General features: G+C 41.6%; 1 protein-coding gene across 4 annotated transcripts; it reads left to right on the top strand.

The window, feature by feature from the left end:
- Window positions 1-4,773: 4,773 nt before the first annotated feature.
- Window positions 4,774-11,349, top strand: LOC121808576 (protein TIME FOR COFFEE-like). 4 transcript variants are annotated; one of them, XM_042209151.1, is made up of 13 exons: window positions 4,774-5,159; window positions 5,229-5,658; window positions 5,739-5,893; window positions 5,977-6,265; window positions 6,346-6,733; window positions 6,832-6,880; window positions 6,975-7,073; window positions 7,162-7,384; window positions 7,482-7,551; window positions 7,641-7,713; window positions 7,808-8,152; window positions 8,232-10,647; window positions 10,782-11,349. In XM_042209151.1, exons 1-13 carry the CDS (start codon window positions 5,109-5,111, stop codon window positions 10,820-10,822), a joined length of 4,629 nt encoding a protein of 1,542 aa, XP_042065085.1. In that variant the 5' UTR covers window positions 4,774-5,108; the 3' UTR covers window positions 10,823-11,349. The 4 variants fall into 4 exon arrangements, with proteins under 4 accessions (XP_042065085.1, XP_042065068.1, XP_042065093.1 ...); XM_042209134.1 differs by having other exon boundaries at window positions 5,242-5,658; XM_042209159.1 differs by having other exon boundaries at window positions 5,242-5,658; window positions 10,808-11,349.
- The last annotated feature ends 5,436 nt before the right edge of the window (window positions 11,350-16,785 follow it).

The following is a 16,785-nucleotide window of genomic DNA, read 5'->3' on the forward strand; positions in this document are numbered from 1 at the left end:
ACCCGTGGATATCTGCACTTGATTTCATCCAAATTCGTTGTCCCAATACCTGCCCAGCAACATATCAGGATTATCCGATACCCGTGTCGGGTATCCCGTACCCGACATTGCAGGTACCCGTACCCGACCCGAAATAAATATATTAGAAAATAAATTTATGGGATATAAAATATTTGTTACTACTAATTAACTAAAATAGAAAATTTAAAAACTCTAATAGCCGACAATGTTTCCTAATTAATTTACTTTATTAATTTTGATGGTAAGCTTGAATAGATTTGGAATAAAAGTGATGGGAAACTTTATAGCTAGGTCCGGTGAGTTTTCAACTTAATATTCGTTGGAATATAAAAATATTTCAAAGAGGGAACATCATTTTTTGTCCATGAACTTTGCCAAAGTATCATTTTAGGTCCGTGAACTTTGAAAATATCATTTTAGGTCCGTGAACTTTGAGTTAGTATCATTTGAGATACTTTTTACTATTTCCAAGTTTTTTTGGACGAAAATACCCTCAATACCTTAAAGTGTATATATTTTTAATAAGTTTATCATATACTCATAATTTTTTTATAAATATCTTTACAATATATTTTTGACAAACTTTCTAAATATAATTTGACCTTAAATATTATCACTTAATTTTGTGACATGCAAGTAAAATTGTTTCTTCAATTTTTTATATTATTTTTTTTAAAAATTGAATAAAGAACTTTTCTTTAATAATAAAAAATTGAATAAAGATCTCTTAAAACACTTAGATTCCATAAAGTACTAAAAGATTGTACTCCCTCTGTCCCATAAAAGTTGAGTCACTTCATTTTTTGCACTTGTTTTGAAAAAATCGTAATAAATAGCTAGAATGGATAAATAGTAAAGAAAAATCGAGAATAACGTAGATAAGAGTCTTCTCTACATTATTTTCAAATTTACTTTACTATTTATCCACTTTAACTATTTATTACGATTTTTTCAAAACGAATGCTCAGAATGAAGTGACTCAACTTTTATGGGACAGATGGAGTATATATAGCTAATACTAATAATATTGGGTATTATCGGGACTGACGGGTATACCCGCTACCCGCAAAACTCTAAAACGTACTACCCGATCCCGCCCCATTTTCCGTTATCGCTGGATAGCGGGTATCCAATACATGGCGAGTATCGGGTCGAAATGAGAATTACCCGTTACCTGCTATCCATTTTGCCACCCCTAAAGTTAACTATGTAGATTATATTATAGGTAAGGAGTAAAATGAATCTTTTATGTTAATATATTCATTGAACTACAATAATGAATAATTATTTGAGTATTAATTTACTAAACTACATTATTTATTTATCAATTAAAAATAAGATTAACTATATAATTAAATCAAGCGAAAAATGTCTAGTTAAATAAATAAGTAATTCTTATTGTAATGAATTGCTATAATTAATTTAAGCTAAATTGAGGATGAATAAATGCACGATTAGTTATCAAATTATAATAAATTAAGGAATAAGTAAAATTGAGGATTATTTACATAAATCAACATCTTTGTTTAGAGTTTTTTCCCAACGGAAAGTTGTGGCTGCTTCCCGCGTAATATTTTGCCGGGAACCATAATTGAACTTTAAGTCGAACAACCTACATTTTAAACACAAAAGTTGAAGCGGAACATATCGACAATAAAATCGAAACAAATCTTCATCGCTCTTACTAATATCGACAAACTACATTGAAACCTAGAAACCAATGAACCAAAAATATGCAAAATCGAACCCTAACATTAAAATCGACCCTGCAAACCAATTGCGACGACAACGTCGTTCGGGTTTGCCCAACCAAGCCACTGATCGTTAACAATCTTACCAAATGTGCCCTTATGTTAGATTTGTTAAGAGTGTTTATATTATGTGATGTCTTCTAATCTAGTGACATGAAAAAGAGATATTGACACTTTGTGTGTGTGTGTGTGTGGGGTAAATGGCGATATCATATACTGTTAAATTTTGTCTTGTTTATTGGATAGACATATGAAAGTGGGCAATACCCAAAGCTGAGTGTTACTCTCTAAAATGCACTAAGATGAATGTGGGTGCACCCACCACATGTAGAGCTCCATTCGCATAAAGTTTACTTTTTCATGAACTCATTGCAAACAATTACAAGCAAATTGTTTTGTGGATATTTTATAGGTGTAAATAACAAATATTTAAAAGCATTAAATTAATTGTATCCTTTCAGTGTCAGACATAATCTAAAGCTTTGCATTGTTGCTACATTATTTGTATGCCGATGGCTATTCCAATGCGTAATGTTACACCGTTGTCTACTAACAGTAACTCGATACTGACTGCTCTAATGCGTGGTAGTAGTATGTACTTATACATGAATATGTCAGCATCTTCGAACAAAAATTCGGGTGATACCGCTGAACTAAAATCATATTGCCCCAATGTTAAAAAAAAAATCGAGATCCACATATTTTTACGAGTGAAACAACTTCGAACATCGAGTTTATTGAACATTCTCAAAATTTGTCCCTTACATAGACATTTAGTTGCAACGTAGAATTGATTAATTTGATTTATAACCATATGTGCTGATACGCATTACAACCTCATTACTTTTGTAATCTTAGACATGTTTTTCATTTTGGATGCATAAATCCAACGTATCAAGTCGTCAATTGTTTGTGGAAAAAATCTTAAGGAGGAACCAAAATATGTCAATTGAAGTAAATTTTTAATACTATGAGTGCCTAAGTGATTCCTAAAATCGTCTCCAAGAGTTAATTTCAAGTATTTATATGAAGATTCAAAGGTAATGGATTAGGACAAGTCACTTTATCCGGTATAAAGTCATTAACTTTCAATGAACCATATTTATTATGTAACGTACATATATTTAAAGATTCAATCGAAAAGTTATCAGCATTCAAATATGCATAGACACAATTAACTACAGTCATAAACACAATCAAAATAGTATCTAAAGAATTGATACGCAATTCAATAGTATTTCCTATAAAGAATTTATTGTATAAGCCTACTTTTTTCTTCATACGGTAACATTTATTTATTTTTACCACATTTAAAAAACATCATCCAGACACAATATTTGAGTTGTCGTATGTAAAAGTGCCAACAATTTCTCAAATATGAAAACAATATTATTTTTTTGCATATTGAAGCGGCGGTGGCATGAAAGAGAATAATTTTTTGACTTTAGTGGGACTCATTACACTTTAAAAAGTTTTACCAATTTTTCCACCGCAACGTGACAATTAAGCATAAAGAATTAGTAAAATAAAATAAAAATTATTCCAATTAAACAAACATAAAAAAAGAAAAAGAAAAAGAAAAAGAAAAAAGACAACTCGGCGGGCCCACTCACTTCTCGGAAGTTCCGTGACCGCGACTTCAGTTTTATTTGCTCGGTCTCGATTCACCACCGTCCGATATCCGGCAAAGAAACGGACAGCCCAGATCCGTTCCAGCCCCGCCACTGCCCAACCAAATATGTCTGCATCAATATGCCAGCTAGGACATATTTAATTGCCGAACCCGCCACGTCGGCACACGATCGGACGGTCGAACTATTTCAACATCAATCCGCCAACCAAATCGCAGCCGTTGATACTGGGACCCACGTGTCACTTCTATCAAAAAAGTAAATACTAGCTAGCTGCTAACATACGCCCCGGTCCAACAACCCCAGCTAATTAATTCCACCTAAATATCGAAATCTGAGACATTACTATTATAGTGTATAAAAAAATGAGAAATGCATTATTTTATTATTTGGGCGAAGTTTTGATTTTTTTAAAATTTGTTTTCACCTATTCAGTCTGGGCCGTAATTCTTGGGACCTTCAATTTTGTTCTTTATTTAATGGAAATGAATTTTTTATTAAAATTACTATATTTTATTAATGTTAACCGAAAAATAATAAAATTTGACCAGGCTTTTGCGATATTTTCTCGGTCACACCTAGATTCCTTATGATAGTCATGTTGCTTTAAATAAGGTTAGCAACCGGATATAGCCGGTCACTCCACCCTCCCACTCAATGCATGTATTAGGGCTTTTTATTAGCTTAGACATTTTAGAAAACAGCTACTACCGTCTCGGACTACTTGCACATTTCCTTTTCGGCACGAAGATTAAAGAATGAGTGTATAGCAAAGTCAACAATTGCGGCTGTAGGTGATAATTTTTACTAAAAATGGAAAGAGTGTAAATAACTTGAGACGCCCAGAAAGGAAATAAGTGCAAGTAGTCCGGGACGGAGGGAGTATTTCATTTAAGAAGTAAGATCAGTCACAAAAATTAATCAAATTTTTTTTTTGTTAAATTTATTCTTTAACGGGATTGACTTATAGTACTTCACTAACAGTACTGTACTATAAAGATTATTTACCACGATTAGTAGTAGTCTGTTAAAGTAAGGAGAGTTACCATGCTTGATTTTTTATTTTATATAGTAAAAATACATATTTCTAGAATTTAATTTTATTATGCTAGAGACTTGAGCAAAATGGCTTTCCCATATAAATCAAAATCCGAAAAAACATGGAAGCTTGAATCCAAAGACAGAAACCGACACGTAGCGGTGGTATTCCAGATTTCATAGAGTAAATACCGCCATGCTGGCGACTGAGGAGCGTCGGATGAGACCGATCTCAACGGCTGAGATCGATTGGCGTGACAAAGCAAGCTCATCTGATTTTCCACGAGGGCTTTTGTAGATGTCAAATACTCCATTCTAACAAATAAATAGATGAAGGAGATCGTGACAGCAGGAAGAAAAAAGCTTCATTTATAGGGGTAGCCAGAGAGAGAAAGAGCTGAATTAGAGAATTTGTGGAAGAGGAGGAGGAGCCCATTTGGGGAGAGAAAAAGATATTTGGAGATAAAGATTGTTGTTTTATCCGCTGGATTCATTCTGAATCTTGATTTCCGGCGAGCCTCTTCTTCTTCTCCGGCGAGTTATGCTATAGCGACCTCTGATGAGATATCTGATTGGATTTCTTCATCTGGGTCAAGCTGAAATTCTGATTCTATTCTAGTGATGGACAGGAACAGAGAAGCCAGAAGAGCTAGTATCGTCGGCTCCAATGGCTTCAACCGCCGCCGCCACCGAACCAACAGCCTTAGAGACTCTCCAGGTTTGTTTTTCTCGTTTTTTTATCAACAGATCTGTGTCGGCTCTGCGCTTTCTCCACTGATAATTCTAGTTTTTTTTTGCAGATGAAGATGTGGAGTTGCAGGAGTCAGTGAGGTTAAGAGATAGAGTGAAGAAAGATCGGGATCGAGAGAGGGAGAGGGATAGGGAGAGAGATTTGAGAGAAAGGTCTAGCCGGAGTAAGAGGAGAAGAGGCGGAGACGAGACTTCGGAAGATAGCATCAATGATGAAGAAGACGAAGAAGATGAAGTGAACGCCGGCGGCGTGAGGTTGCTGTCGCAGGCGGTGGGTTCCGTCCCCAACCACCGCCACCACCACCATAGCAGTAGTTTTAGTCAACCGCAACCGAACAATACTGTAAGTAGCAATCACCATCTCCAGCACAGGAAAACCTTTCCTCCGATTTCTTCAACGGCGGCCAAGGTTTCTAAAGCGCCGCTGGAAATGATGAGCGCTCCCGTTCCTAGGAAGGCACGCTCCGGTAAGTGACGGTAAACTCTACCTCATTTCTCCGATTTGATTTTTAGGTCAAACTTCTGATTTCTTCTCATTTTATTGAAGCATCCACGAAGAGGTCTCACGATTGGGTTTCAATCAGCAACAACAGCGGCGGAGAGCCGATTCATGGGAGCTCTCCGGCGAGACAAGCGGCGACGCCTGTGCCGGCGGCTCCGATGTCTCCGTCATCATCCAAGGCTTCCATGAGAAAGAAGCTTGTTAGTGTCTGAAATCGGTCAAATAATTATTCAATCTCCAAAGGTCTATTCGATTCTTAATTCTGAACTTTTGCAATCTGCAGAAGCAGACTGTGAACAATTCCGGGCCGAAGCTGAAGCCGCCGAACGTCGCGGTGGCGGTAGCGGTAGCGGCAGCGGCGGCTGCGTCGAAGCCAAGCTCTTCGAATCCGGAGGAGTTGGAGATTGAAATCGCGGAGGTGTTGTATGGTTTGATGACTCAATCACAAGCCCCTTCTTCATCGAAAAAGGAGGAGTCTAGAGAAATCAAGCGTAATTCATCGCCGGTTTCTAATTCCCCTTCGGCCAATAATCCCAATTTGGGATCCAATTCTGGACCGCTATCAGCTGTCGGTAAGTCTTAAATCACGCTCTATTTAGCCTCTGCTTTCTCTGACTGAGAGTTCTAAACATCACGCTGCTATCCTTTGCAGCTCCAAAGAGAAAGAGGCCGCGGCAGATTCCGGAGAACTCGAGCCACGGCGCTCGTAGTAGCCCTGTTCCGGCGAAGCTCGACGCAGATCAGACGCCGAAGAGCGAGATTCTATCCCCGGAGAAAATCTCAGGATCCGCAGCTGAAAATGTGCACGAAATGGCTACCAATTCGGTCGATCTGCAGAGGCAGGCGGCGGTGGTGCCGGCGGGGTCAGTGTCGGAGATGAAGCCTGTAGTTGAAGAATTAAGGGAGAGCAATTCCGTCGCGAAGGAAGAGATAAAGTCGCCGAAGGAAAAAGAATCTCCTGCGTTGAGAGCGGCGGTTAACCAAAACGGAGATTCACCGGCGGCGGCACCACCTTCATCGTCTGCGGCGACTACTAAAACGTGAGTATAGAAATTTGGGTTTACTTTTTCTTTTGAGGCGGTTGGGGTGATTTTCTCATCATTTGACCTAATTTTGGTTATGATTTTCTCGAGCTTAGCAATTTTACGGAGAATCGGAAGGAAGAGAAGTTCGAAATAGATCTGATGGTGAGCGAAGATCAATTTTTTTCATGTCCGTTTTCTTGTATTTTTGTTGATGACATGGATTTCTTTTTTACCGGATTTTTATTTTATTTTTCAGGCGCCGCCGCCACAAGCAAAATCTTCTCCGGATAAAGAAGCAAGGATTGATCTGAGGGGTTTGCCGGTGGATCAAAAGCCCGTTGTTCCGGCCACCGATGTGCGTAGATAGAGAGTCTTTCTAATCAGATTATTGGATTTTGATTATTAGCAGCCTTTTGATTTTATTATCTGCTGCATTTCTGCAGAATTCGAAGGCGTCGAGAGATCAAGCCAACGAAAATGACAGAATTAGGACAGGGACTGATCAAGAAATAAAGGTGCTAGAAGAAAGGGAATCAAAGGAGAGGAATGTAGATTTGCATCTGAACTTGGAGAAGTCAGAAAGAGATGACGGTGATGGAGTTACTGCAGCAAACAAATCGCAGTCGTTGACTCCGAAAAAGCTGCAGCAGCTCACTGAGAAATCTGGTAGGTTTTATATTTTGTTGATGTTATGGTTTTGGGCCATTGGTGTGGAGATCTGTGGATTGAGATGTTGAGAAGTTTGAACGTTTCTTGAACTTAGGTCACTCAGCGAGCTCTTTGCCGTTGCCAATGTCGATGGGGAATTGGCCTGGTGGGCTTGCTCCGATGAGGTATGACTGCGTACCATTTTGCTTGAAATCTTAGATTTTTTTTTATGTTGGTTCTGTTCTGATGATGGAGTTTCGTTGGTTTCGGTCAGCAGATATATGGCTCCGTTGCAAGGAGTTGTGTCAATGGAGGGAGGAGGGGCCGTTGCGCCTGGACATATTCAGGTAAGGGATTCTTGGTTCTTGTTTTAGTACGGTGAGTAATGATGTCCTGTGGTGGTGGATCTTTGATGATGCGTTTGTTTTCGAAATTCTGCAGCCGTTGTTCTCTCAGCCCCGACCAAAACGCTGTGCTACACATTGCCACATTGCTAGGAATATACATTACCTCCAGCAGTTCATGAAGATGAACCCCTTCTGGCCTGGACCGGCTGGCTCAGCTTCCTTATTCGGGTCAAAGCCTTGCAATCTTAACTTCATACCAGGAATGGAGTTGCACGCGAATGTTGCGGTCAGAGGTGCTCAGGATAAGGCCCAAAACGCCCCCATTTCTGTCGGGAAGGAGAAGGGTTCTCAACCGGCCAGTACGTCAGATTCTGCTCAGGGGAAGCAGCAGATTCTTATCCAGCAAGCATTGCCTCCCGTTGCTCCAAGTAATTTGCTGGTATGTTTCCTTTTTCGTCGCTAACTACATATCTTGTTTTGGTGGAGTGTTTGATGAATGTTTGAATTGTTTTGAGTAGGGGCCTACTTTCATCTTCCCCTTGAGCCAGCAGCAATCAGCAGCACCACGGCCTAGTGGAACCAATTCTCCGGCTGCTGGGGTTTCGTCCAATACCTGTAGCTCTGGTGTTACGAATTCCACTTCAGCAGGTGCAGTGAGCTTCAACTATCCGAATATGCCTTCTAATGAGACACAGTATTTGGCGATCCTACAGAACAACGGGTATCCGTTTCCCATACCGGCTGCTGCTGTGGGAGGTGCCCCGAATTACAGGGCTACCCCGGGCCAGGCGCTGCCTTTGTTCAACGGTTCATTCTACTCATCTCAGATGATTCATCCTTCGCAACTTCAGCACGCGCAACCATCATCCATCCAGTCGCAGTTGCTGCAAGCTCACCAAAATGCTAGCCAATCCAGTGGTGGTTCCTCGACCTCACAGAAGCATTTGCAGGGCCAGCATCCGAGAATGCAAACTGGCGGCAGCGTCTCCAGTTGTTCTGGAACTCCTAGCTTGCAGAACATGCCATCCCAGAAATCGCAGCCATCCCAGCAGCAGTTGCAACAGAGTCATAGCCAATATGCGCACCAATCACGGGCAAGACACCTTGAGGGGGAACCAAGTAGGGAAGACAGCCCATCAATGGCTGACAGCCGGGGTTCTCGAGCCTCTATGAACATATATGGCCAGAATTTCGCAATGCCAATGCACCCGCAGAATTTCGGGTTGATGACTCATCCTGCCACTTTGGCTGGTGTTGGTGGTGGTGCTGCTAGTGCTACGAGCGCGAGTAGTAATCATGCTGAGAAGAAGGGGCAGCACGGATCCAAGCCTGGACCAGAGTCCTTGCCTGCATCACATAGGTTTGCAATGAGTTTTGGTACTGTCAATGGAACCAGTGGTGCCCCGGGCATTGATATGGCATCCATGGCTCAGAATCACGCTCTGTTTCATAGCTCCTCAGAAGCTACGAGACAGAATATGCAGATGATGGCTGCCCAGAAGAAGAATTTCCGAATTTCAGATGATGGTAAATCTGCTGGTGTCGATTCCCATGCCACAGAAGAAGAACGTAAGATCTTGACCGGAAAGGCTATGGGTGTTGGTGGAGGGCAGCAGTCCATTGCATTCACAAGGTCGGACTTGACTGATGGGCATGTTTCGTCGTCTATTCAGGCAAACAACGTGATTGAGAGCTCCACACGGTCTATACATGCCGCTGCTTCTGGTGCACCTCGCAGTTCCCGTTCCAATGCCGTGAATGTTCAGAATGCTCACAGCATTCAAGCTCAACTTCAGCAACAGCAAAATCTGCAGCTTAAGCAACGGCAGCAGCAGCAACAGCAACAACAGCACCAGCAGCAACTGAAGCAACACATGGCAGCAAACTCAGGTAGTCTGCAGCAGCAACTGAAGCAGCACATGGCAGCAAATTCAGGTAGTCTGCCGCAGCACATGACAGCAAATGCAGTTGGTCGACAGCAGCATTTCAATTCATCTTCAACCATGGGTTTGAAGTTTCCGAGTGGACTCTCTGGCTTCCCGACAAATCTTGTCAAGAGCAACAGCAGCAGCCCCTCCCATTCCCCACAATGGAAAGGCTCTGGTAGAAATCCGACACCCCAAACCTCTTCTGCAACCACTGCGACGCTAAAAAACCTTCCCCAGCAGCATTCTCAGACTCAAATATCCTTTGGAGGGAATCAGAAACCATCAACAGGTTCCCAAGGGCAAGCTCATCCAAGCAACAACCAGACTGCGTCTTCCCCTATGATGGTAGGCTCTCCCACAGCCTCTTCAGTCTCCAAAGGAGCCAGTGGGAGCCCAAGAACAGCTTCATCTGCCTCTACGAACAACAAAACAAGCCAAGCGCCATCTTTGTCAGCACAGCCAACGAAGAACGCTCCATCCGGTCCTAACCAGAAGTCTCCATCAATTCTGGGGAACCTTCATGTAGCTTCAGCCTCTTCTGGCAGCATACAGAAATCTTCTTCTGGCAGCATACAGAAATCTCAAATGCAACAGCAATCTCAGCAGCAGATGCCTAAAACAATGCAGCAGCAACTATTCTTCTCAAATCCGTATGCTCAATCCCAGTCTCCGCATTCTTCCAGTAAAAGCTCAACCACACCCGGGGTCAGTGGATATTATATGCCACGAAGACAGACAGACCAACACCAGCAGTCACTAAGTGCTCCAGTGACATCAGCTGGGGGTTTGTCTTTATTGGGTGGTGCAAACACGAATGATCCAGCTACAGCAATTGCAGCAGCCACTGCTAACGCAAAGGGCGGTGGATTGCCTTCACAGGGTATAATCCATGCACCACAGTTTACTGCGCAGGCTGCTGGTAACCTGTTGCCAGCTGGCTTTTCTTACGCACATCCCGTTCCAGCTGCTGTTCAGGTGAAGCCTACCGAGCAGAAACAACCTGCTGGTAAGTATCTAACAAAACTAGAAAATAGACTTTGCAACCCCATTGTAGGTTGAGAAATGTGACTTTGTTATACTACATTTTTTAGAATGAATGGGGGGTGTGAATTTATGATTCAATTTTTACGACTTGACCAGGAAATGACAATTTAAATCCATGGCAGCCTGAGAAAAAGTGAAAGGTGCTGATGATGCTATTAGTCTCAGGAGGGATGGAAAGTTGGGACAGGCCCTTGCTGGAAGAATGAGGAGAGGAGGTGTGAAGAAGGGAGGGGATGGATGGAGTTCCTACTGCCCATATCATTCGTCAGGTAAACAACATGCTGATGAAATGGTGAAGTGTTTTCATGCTTTGGAAAGTCGGTGGGGAAGAATGATCAATTTTTTGGTGATGGACAAGAACAAATTTTTAGATGTTAGAAGACTGAGTAGCTTCTTGTTTTGGTTAGAATAGTGGAGGTTCTTTGATCATATTTGTATCTTCCTCAACTACTCTTCTGCTTGGAAATATATTTCCCCAGAAAAAAAAGAGAGAAAGAAAAGAAATTATTCTGAAAGCCAAAAAGAAAAAGGGAAAGATTTTAGTTTTGGATATATATGTATGTAATGGAGGGCTTGCATATGTATATGTGGTAGCTGTGTAAGATTAGCCCCCACTCCTTTTCTGTTATTTCCTTCAATTAAATTTATTAATCTCTGTTCTACACTTGCTTGGATTCTTGATGGTGATGGTGATGGTGATGGTGATGGTGATGGTGATGCATTAATCTTCTCTGTACAGTTCTTGTTGGAAAATTGTAATGAGATTTGGATTAGGAAGTAGTATTTGCTTTGAATAGATAGATCTTGTTGGAAATTGTAGTGAGTTTTGCATTACTCCCTCCGTCCGCCATTAGAAGTCTCATTTATGGGCGGCACGAGTTTTAAGAAATGTTAAAAAAAGTGGGTAGAAAAAAGTTAGTGGAATAAGAGTCTCACTTGTATATATTAGTTTTAAATAAAATATGAGTGTGAACTGGAAGGTGAGTGGAAGGTGAGACCCTATTATTATTTATGATAAAAGTGAACAGGAACTTCTATTTGCGGATGGACTAAAATGGAAAAATGGGACTCTTATTTGTATTAGTACTTAGTAGTAGGTGGATTGGATGATAATTGTCATATGATTTGATCTATTGTGAATTATTTATTCTTCTATTAAGGAACTGCATTATATTACGCAGAAATTGTACAAGTTTGACAGGTTAAGATTTATTGGGCAAATGTGTTATTTGAAATTCAACTCGGAAGTATTATAAACCAAACTTAGGAGTATAAATTTTGAAGAAACACTTAAAAGGCATAATAAAAAATAAAAAAGATTCAGTGCACAATCCAAAAAGCAGTTTTTTAGCATACATTGAGGAAAGTTGTAATTGCTCTATCTCATTACAAACATATGCATCTAACCTTATCAAGTTGAGAACAATCAATAAGGAAAAAAAAATGTTTAAAAAGGGGCAAAAAGAAAAATTTGTGGGCCATGCATTATTAAATATTCAGACAGCAAAATCAATAGACTATATAGCATTTTGGTCATGAGGAAATTTTGTGGGGTTTATTTTAGATTGCATTGGTGTCAGTATGAGTCCCAAACTCCACATTTTGGTAAATAGTAGTAGTAGTAGTAAATAGTGTGTGAGAGGTTATGACACGTGTCCATTTTTTTATTTTTTAAATTTGTCAATGGTCTGCGGAAATTTATTGATAGGAAAGACAAAAGATGAGGTGGAATGAAAGTTGAAATTAAGTATACACCTTAGTCATATCGGAGTAAGGCATTTCATAATAAATAGTCATTAATTGAATTTTTAGTCTACAGTTTGCAGCACTGGAGCACTCTTAGTTGGAATATTCTTTATTAGTATAATTATTTTTCTTGACGTACATTTACAAATTATTGTTTTTTTTTGGGTAGTGGATATGAGTTGTATTCTGTTTATATAGTACTAAAATAGTATATACACATCCCACTAATAATGTTATTTCTAACTTTTTTAAGGACTATATCAACATACAAATTATTTAAATAGTAGCTAGACCTTCATTTTTCAACATCTTTTAATTCTATACTTAGGTCACTTTTAACGGATTCTAGGTTTAAAATTGAAACGAGATTATATAATAATATAGACAACATATATCTATAACATCTTTTAATTTTTTATTAAAAATTGTAACTAAAACAATCCTTTTTATTTAGGGTGGTCCAAATCACCCCAATCAGGCAATCAGGCAATCATGCTAAAATTATAAATGATGAATCGGCGAATTTTTGATGTTAGTGAATGCAGGAAAAACGCAGATCACGACACAGAGAATTTACGTGGTTCGATTTACTGAGGTAAATCTACGTCCACGGGAAGAAAAGAGGGCAGAGTTGTATTGCTTGACCTGTTTTCTACAGCTTACAATACAGACTTGCTATTTTGTATTTTATCTCTAGAAAGCGAGAGAGTCTATATAACTTAACCCTATCTATCTGATCTAGGTTCTATTTATACATTAAACCTAGATCGTGGCATGCAGCCATTTACTAGGTAGTGGATGTCGTGGAGATCGTGGCGATCTTGCATGGGTCCACTATCCTGCATGAGTTAATGACTGCTTGACACCACTAAATAGATCGTGGGTGGTGGAGGTGGAAATCCTGTATGAGTCCACTATCTCCTAGTTCGGTCGAATACTGAGACCGAACTGCTGAATTATGGCCGAGCAGCTTTTGCCGATCTGAGAGTAGAGCTTGATGCCGACTTGAGAGCAGAGTTTGATTGGTTGGCTTTTACCGAGCTGTAGGCTGGGGCCGAACTCTTTGGTTGTGCCGAACTGAACTCTTTAGTCATGCCGGACTGATACTCTTTAGTCATGCCGAACTGATACTCTTTCTTGGGCTTTAGGCTGATGGGCTTTACTGCTGTTGGGCTTGTTTAGTACGTACTCCATCACTACCCCCCCCGGAAAGCGAAGTGAATCACTTCGGCATTCTGGATAAAGGTACGGGGTAAGTTGATGTTTGTCCTCGATCTTATGAAGTGAACTCTTCTTTGACCGGACTCGTCTTTGATCTGATGAAATAAACATCTTTGACCGGACTCGTCTTGTGTCCTAATTTGGCGAGTTTTATCGCTCGGATCGGACTTTCCGTTGTCCTAATTTGGGGACCGGACTTTCCCTTGTCCTAATTCGGCGAGTTTTATCGCGTGGATCGGACTTTCCCTTGTCCTAATTCAGGCAAGTTTTATCGCGAGAATCGGACTTTTGTTGCAGTTCGTTTCAGACGAAGTGCTTGATTTTTAAGCTAAATTGTGGTCTTGTATCCTCTTTAGAAGCTTGGACTCACAATCGTTGGCTTGTTGCAGCTCGTTTCAGACGGACTGCTTGTTAAGCTGAATTGTGGTCTTGTATCTTCTGTAGAAGCTTTGACTCACAATCGTTGGCTTGTTGCAGCTCGTTTCAGACGGACTGCTTGTTAAGCTGAATTGTGGTCTTGTATCTTCTGTAGAAGCTTTGACTCACAATCGTTAGCTTATATATGTTCTAAGAAGGGGATCAGCCTTCGAAGAACAAGATACCTCAGTAACATTTGTAAGAGACGACACGCACATAGACAGACAAAACGCATATAGACAAATAAAAAGCACATAGAGACAAACAAAGACCAAGCAAACCAAATAAAGCACATTGACCGAACAGGACTCAAGACTGACTGACCGGACTGTCTCTTACAAATGGAACTTTTTGAGGTTGGAAATGTGCCATGATCGGGGTACCTGTTCTCCTGACATGTGAGCCAATTTGTAAGACCCTTTGCCGAGGACTTCTGACACCCGATACGGACCTTCCCATGTGGGTTCGAGCTTGCCCAGCTTTTCTGCTCGGCTTACTTCGTTGTTTCTCAAGACGAGATCTCCCACTTGAAATTGCAGCTTCTTCACCCTTTGGTTGTGATACCGGGCTACTTGCTCCTTGTACTTGGCTGCTTTTATGCATGCCAATTCTCTTCTTTCTTCGGCAAGATCTAGCTCGGCTCTCAGTCCGTCGTCGTTCATTTCTGAGGAGAAATTTAGAGTTCGGGGACTGGGTACGCCGATCTCCACCGGAATTACGGCTTCAGTGCCGTACACCAGACTGTACGGAGTTTCACCGTTGGAGGTTGTGGGTGTAGTTCGGTAGGACCATAGGACTTGAGGGAGATTTTCTACCCATTGTCCTTTGGCTTGTTCTAACCGAGCTTTTAACCCTTTCACCAGGATACGATTTGTTACCTCCGTTTGTCCGTTTGCTTGTGGATGAGAGACCGAAGTGAACCGCTGTTGAATATTCAGCTCTTGGCACCAATTCTTGAACGTCTTGTCGGTGAACTGAGTCCCGTTATCCGAGATGAGGATGTGGGGTATGCCAAATCGGCACACTATGTTCTTCCAGACGAAGTCCAATGCCTTTGAGCTCGTTATCGTAGCTAATGGTTCAGCTTCCACCCACTTCGTAAAGTAGTCCACGGCAACGATTAGGAATTTCATTTGCCGAGGAGCTTGAGGAAGTGGTCCCACTATGTCTATGCCCCATTGCATGAAAGGCCAAGGGCTTTGCATAGTGGATAGATCAGTCTGCGGCATCCTTGGGATATTTGCATGGATTTGGCACTTCGGGCATGTCTTGACGAGCTGCACTGCTTCTTGTACCAAGGTTGGCCAATAATATCCCCATCTTAGAACTTTTTTAGCTAAAGCTCTAGCTCCGATGTGGCTGCCGCACGATCCTTCATGAACTTCTCTGAGGATGTAGTCCGTCTCTTCTGGTCCTACGCACCGCAATAACGGCTGGAGGTAAGACTTTCTAAAGAGGACTCCTTCATGAAGTTCGTACCGAAGTGCTCGGCACATGATCTTCCGAGCTTCTCTCTTATCCTCGGGCAATTGTCCTTGATCCAGATACTGCAAGATCGGCGTCATCCAGTTCGGCGAGCTGGATACTGAATGTACCTCGGCTTCATCAATGCTTCGATGCATTAATTCTTCCGCCTTTGAGCTCGGATCTGAGGCCAACTTACTTAAGGTATCTGCTCGGCTATTTTCCGCTCTGGGAACGCGGATTATCCGAAAATAGGAGAAACTTCGGCTGATGCTTTGCGCTTTGTCCAAATACTTCTTCATTCTCTCGTCACGAGCTTCACTTGTACCCAACATGTGATTTACTATGATTTGCGAATCACAATGGACTTTGAGAGATTTGACGAGCAGACTTTGCGCTAACTGGAGTCCGGCAAGGAGGGCTTCGTACTCGGCTTCATTATTAGTAGTGGGGAATAGGAACCGAAGTGAGTAGGTTACCTCGTGTCCGTCGGGAGCGACGAGTAAAATACCAGCTCCACTTCCCATCTTGTTTGAAGCTCCATCTACGAATCCGCTCCAGCAGTCTGGCGGCTCTACTTCGGATTCCAAGGGCTGTGCTAGTTCGGCATTGGCAGAATTTTTCTGTTCGGCAATGACAGGGATTGCTTGATCGAACTTGGCCTCTGCAAGAAAATCTGCCAAGGCTTGTCCCTTGATGGCTTTCCGAGGTAGGTACTCGATTGAGTGTTCTCCCAGCTCTATGGCCCATTTGGCGATTCTGCCTGATGCTTCTGGCTTGGTCAAAACTTGCCGAAGAGGCAGATCGGTTAAGACGCATACCTTGTGAGCATAGAAGTATGGCCGCAGTCTCCTTGCTGCATTTACTAACGCCAGAGCAATTTTTTCCAGAGGTTGATACCTTGTTTCTGGACCTCTTAATGCTCGGCTTGTAAAGTAGATGGGAAACTGCTTTAGGCCTTCTTCTCGTACAAGCACCGCGCTGATGGTTTGATCTGATGCCGCTAAGTATAAGAATATTACTTCGGCTTCGGTTGGAGCAGAGAGAATAGGAAGCTCGGCTAGATAACTTTTGAGCTCGTCAAAGGCCTTTTTCTGCTCGGCTCCCCACTCGAACTTTGGTGCCTTTTTCAACACCTTGAAGAACGGCAGTTGCTTTTCGGCTGCTTGGGAAAGGAATCGATTCAGTGCGGCTAGACATCCGGTTAGCCTTTGCACGTCATGTATGGACTTCGGCATTGCCATGTTCTGAA

Source organism: Salvia splendens, chromosome 1, assembly GCF_004379255.2.
Source record: "Salvia splendens isolate huo1 chromosome 1, SspV2, whole genome shotgun sequence".
In the NCBI taxonomy this organism is placed as follows: domain Eukaryota; kingdom Viridiplantae; phylum Streptophyta; class Magnoliopsida; order Lamiales; family Lamiaceae; genus Salvia; species Salvia splendens.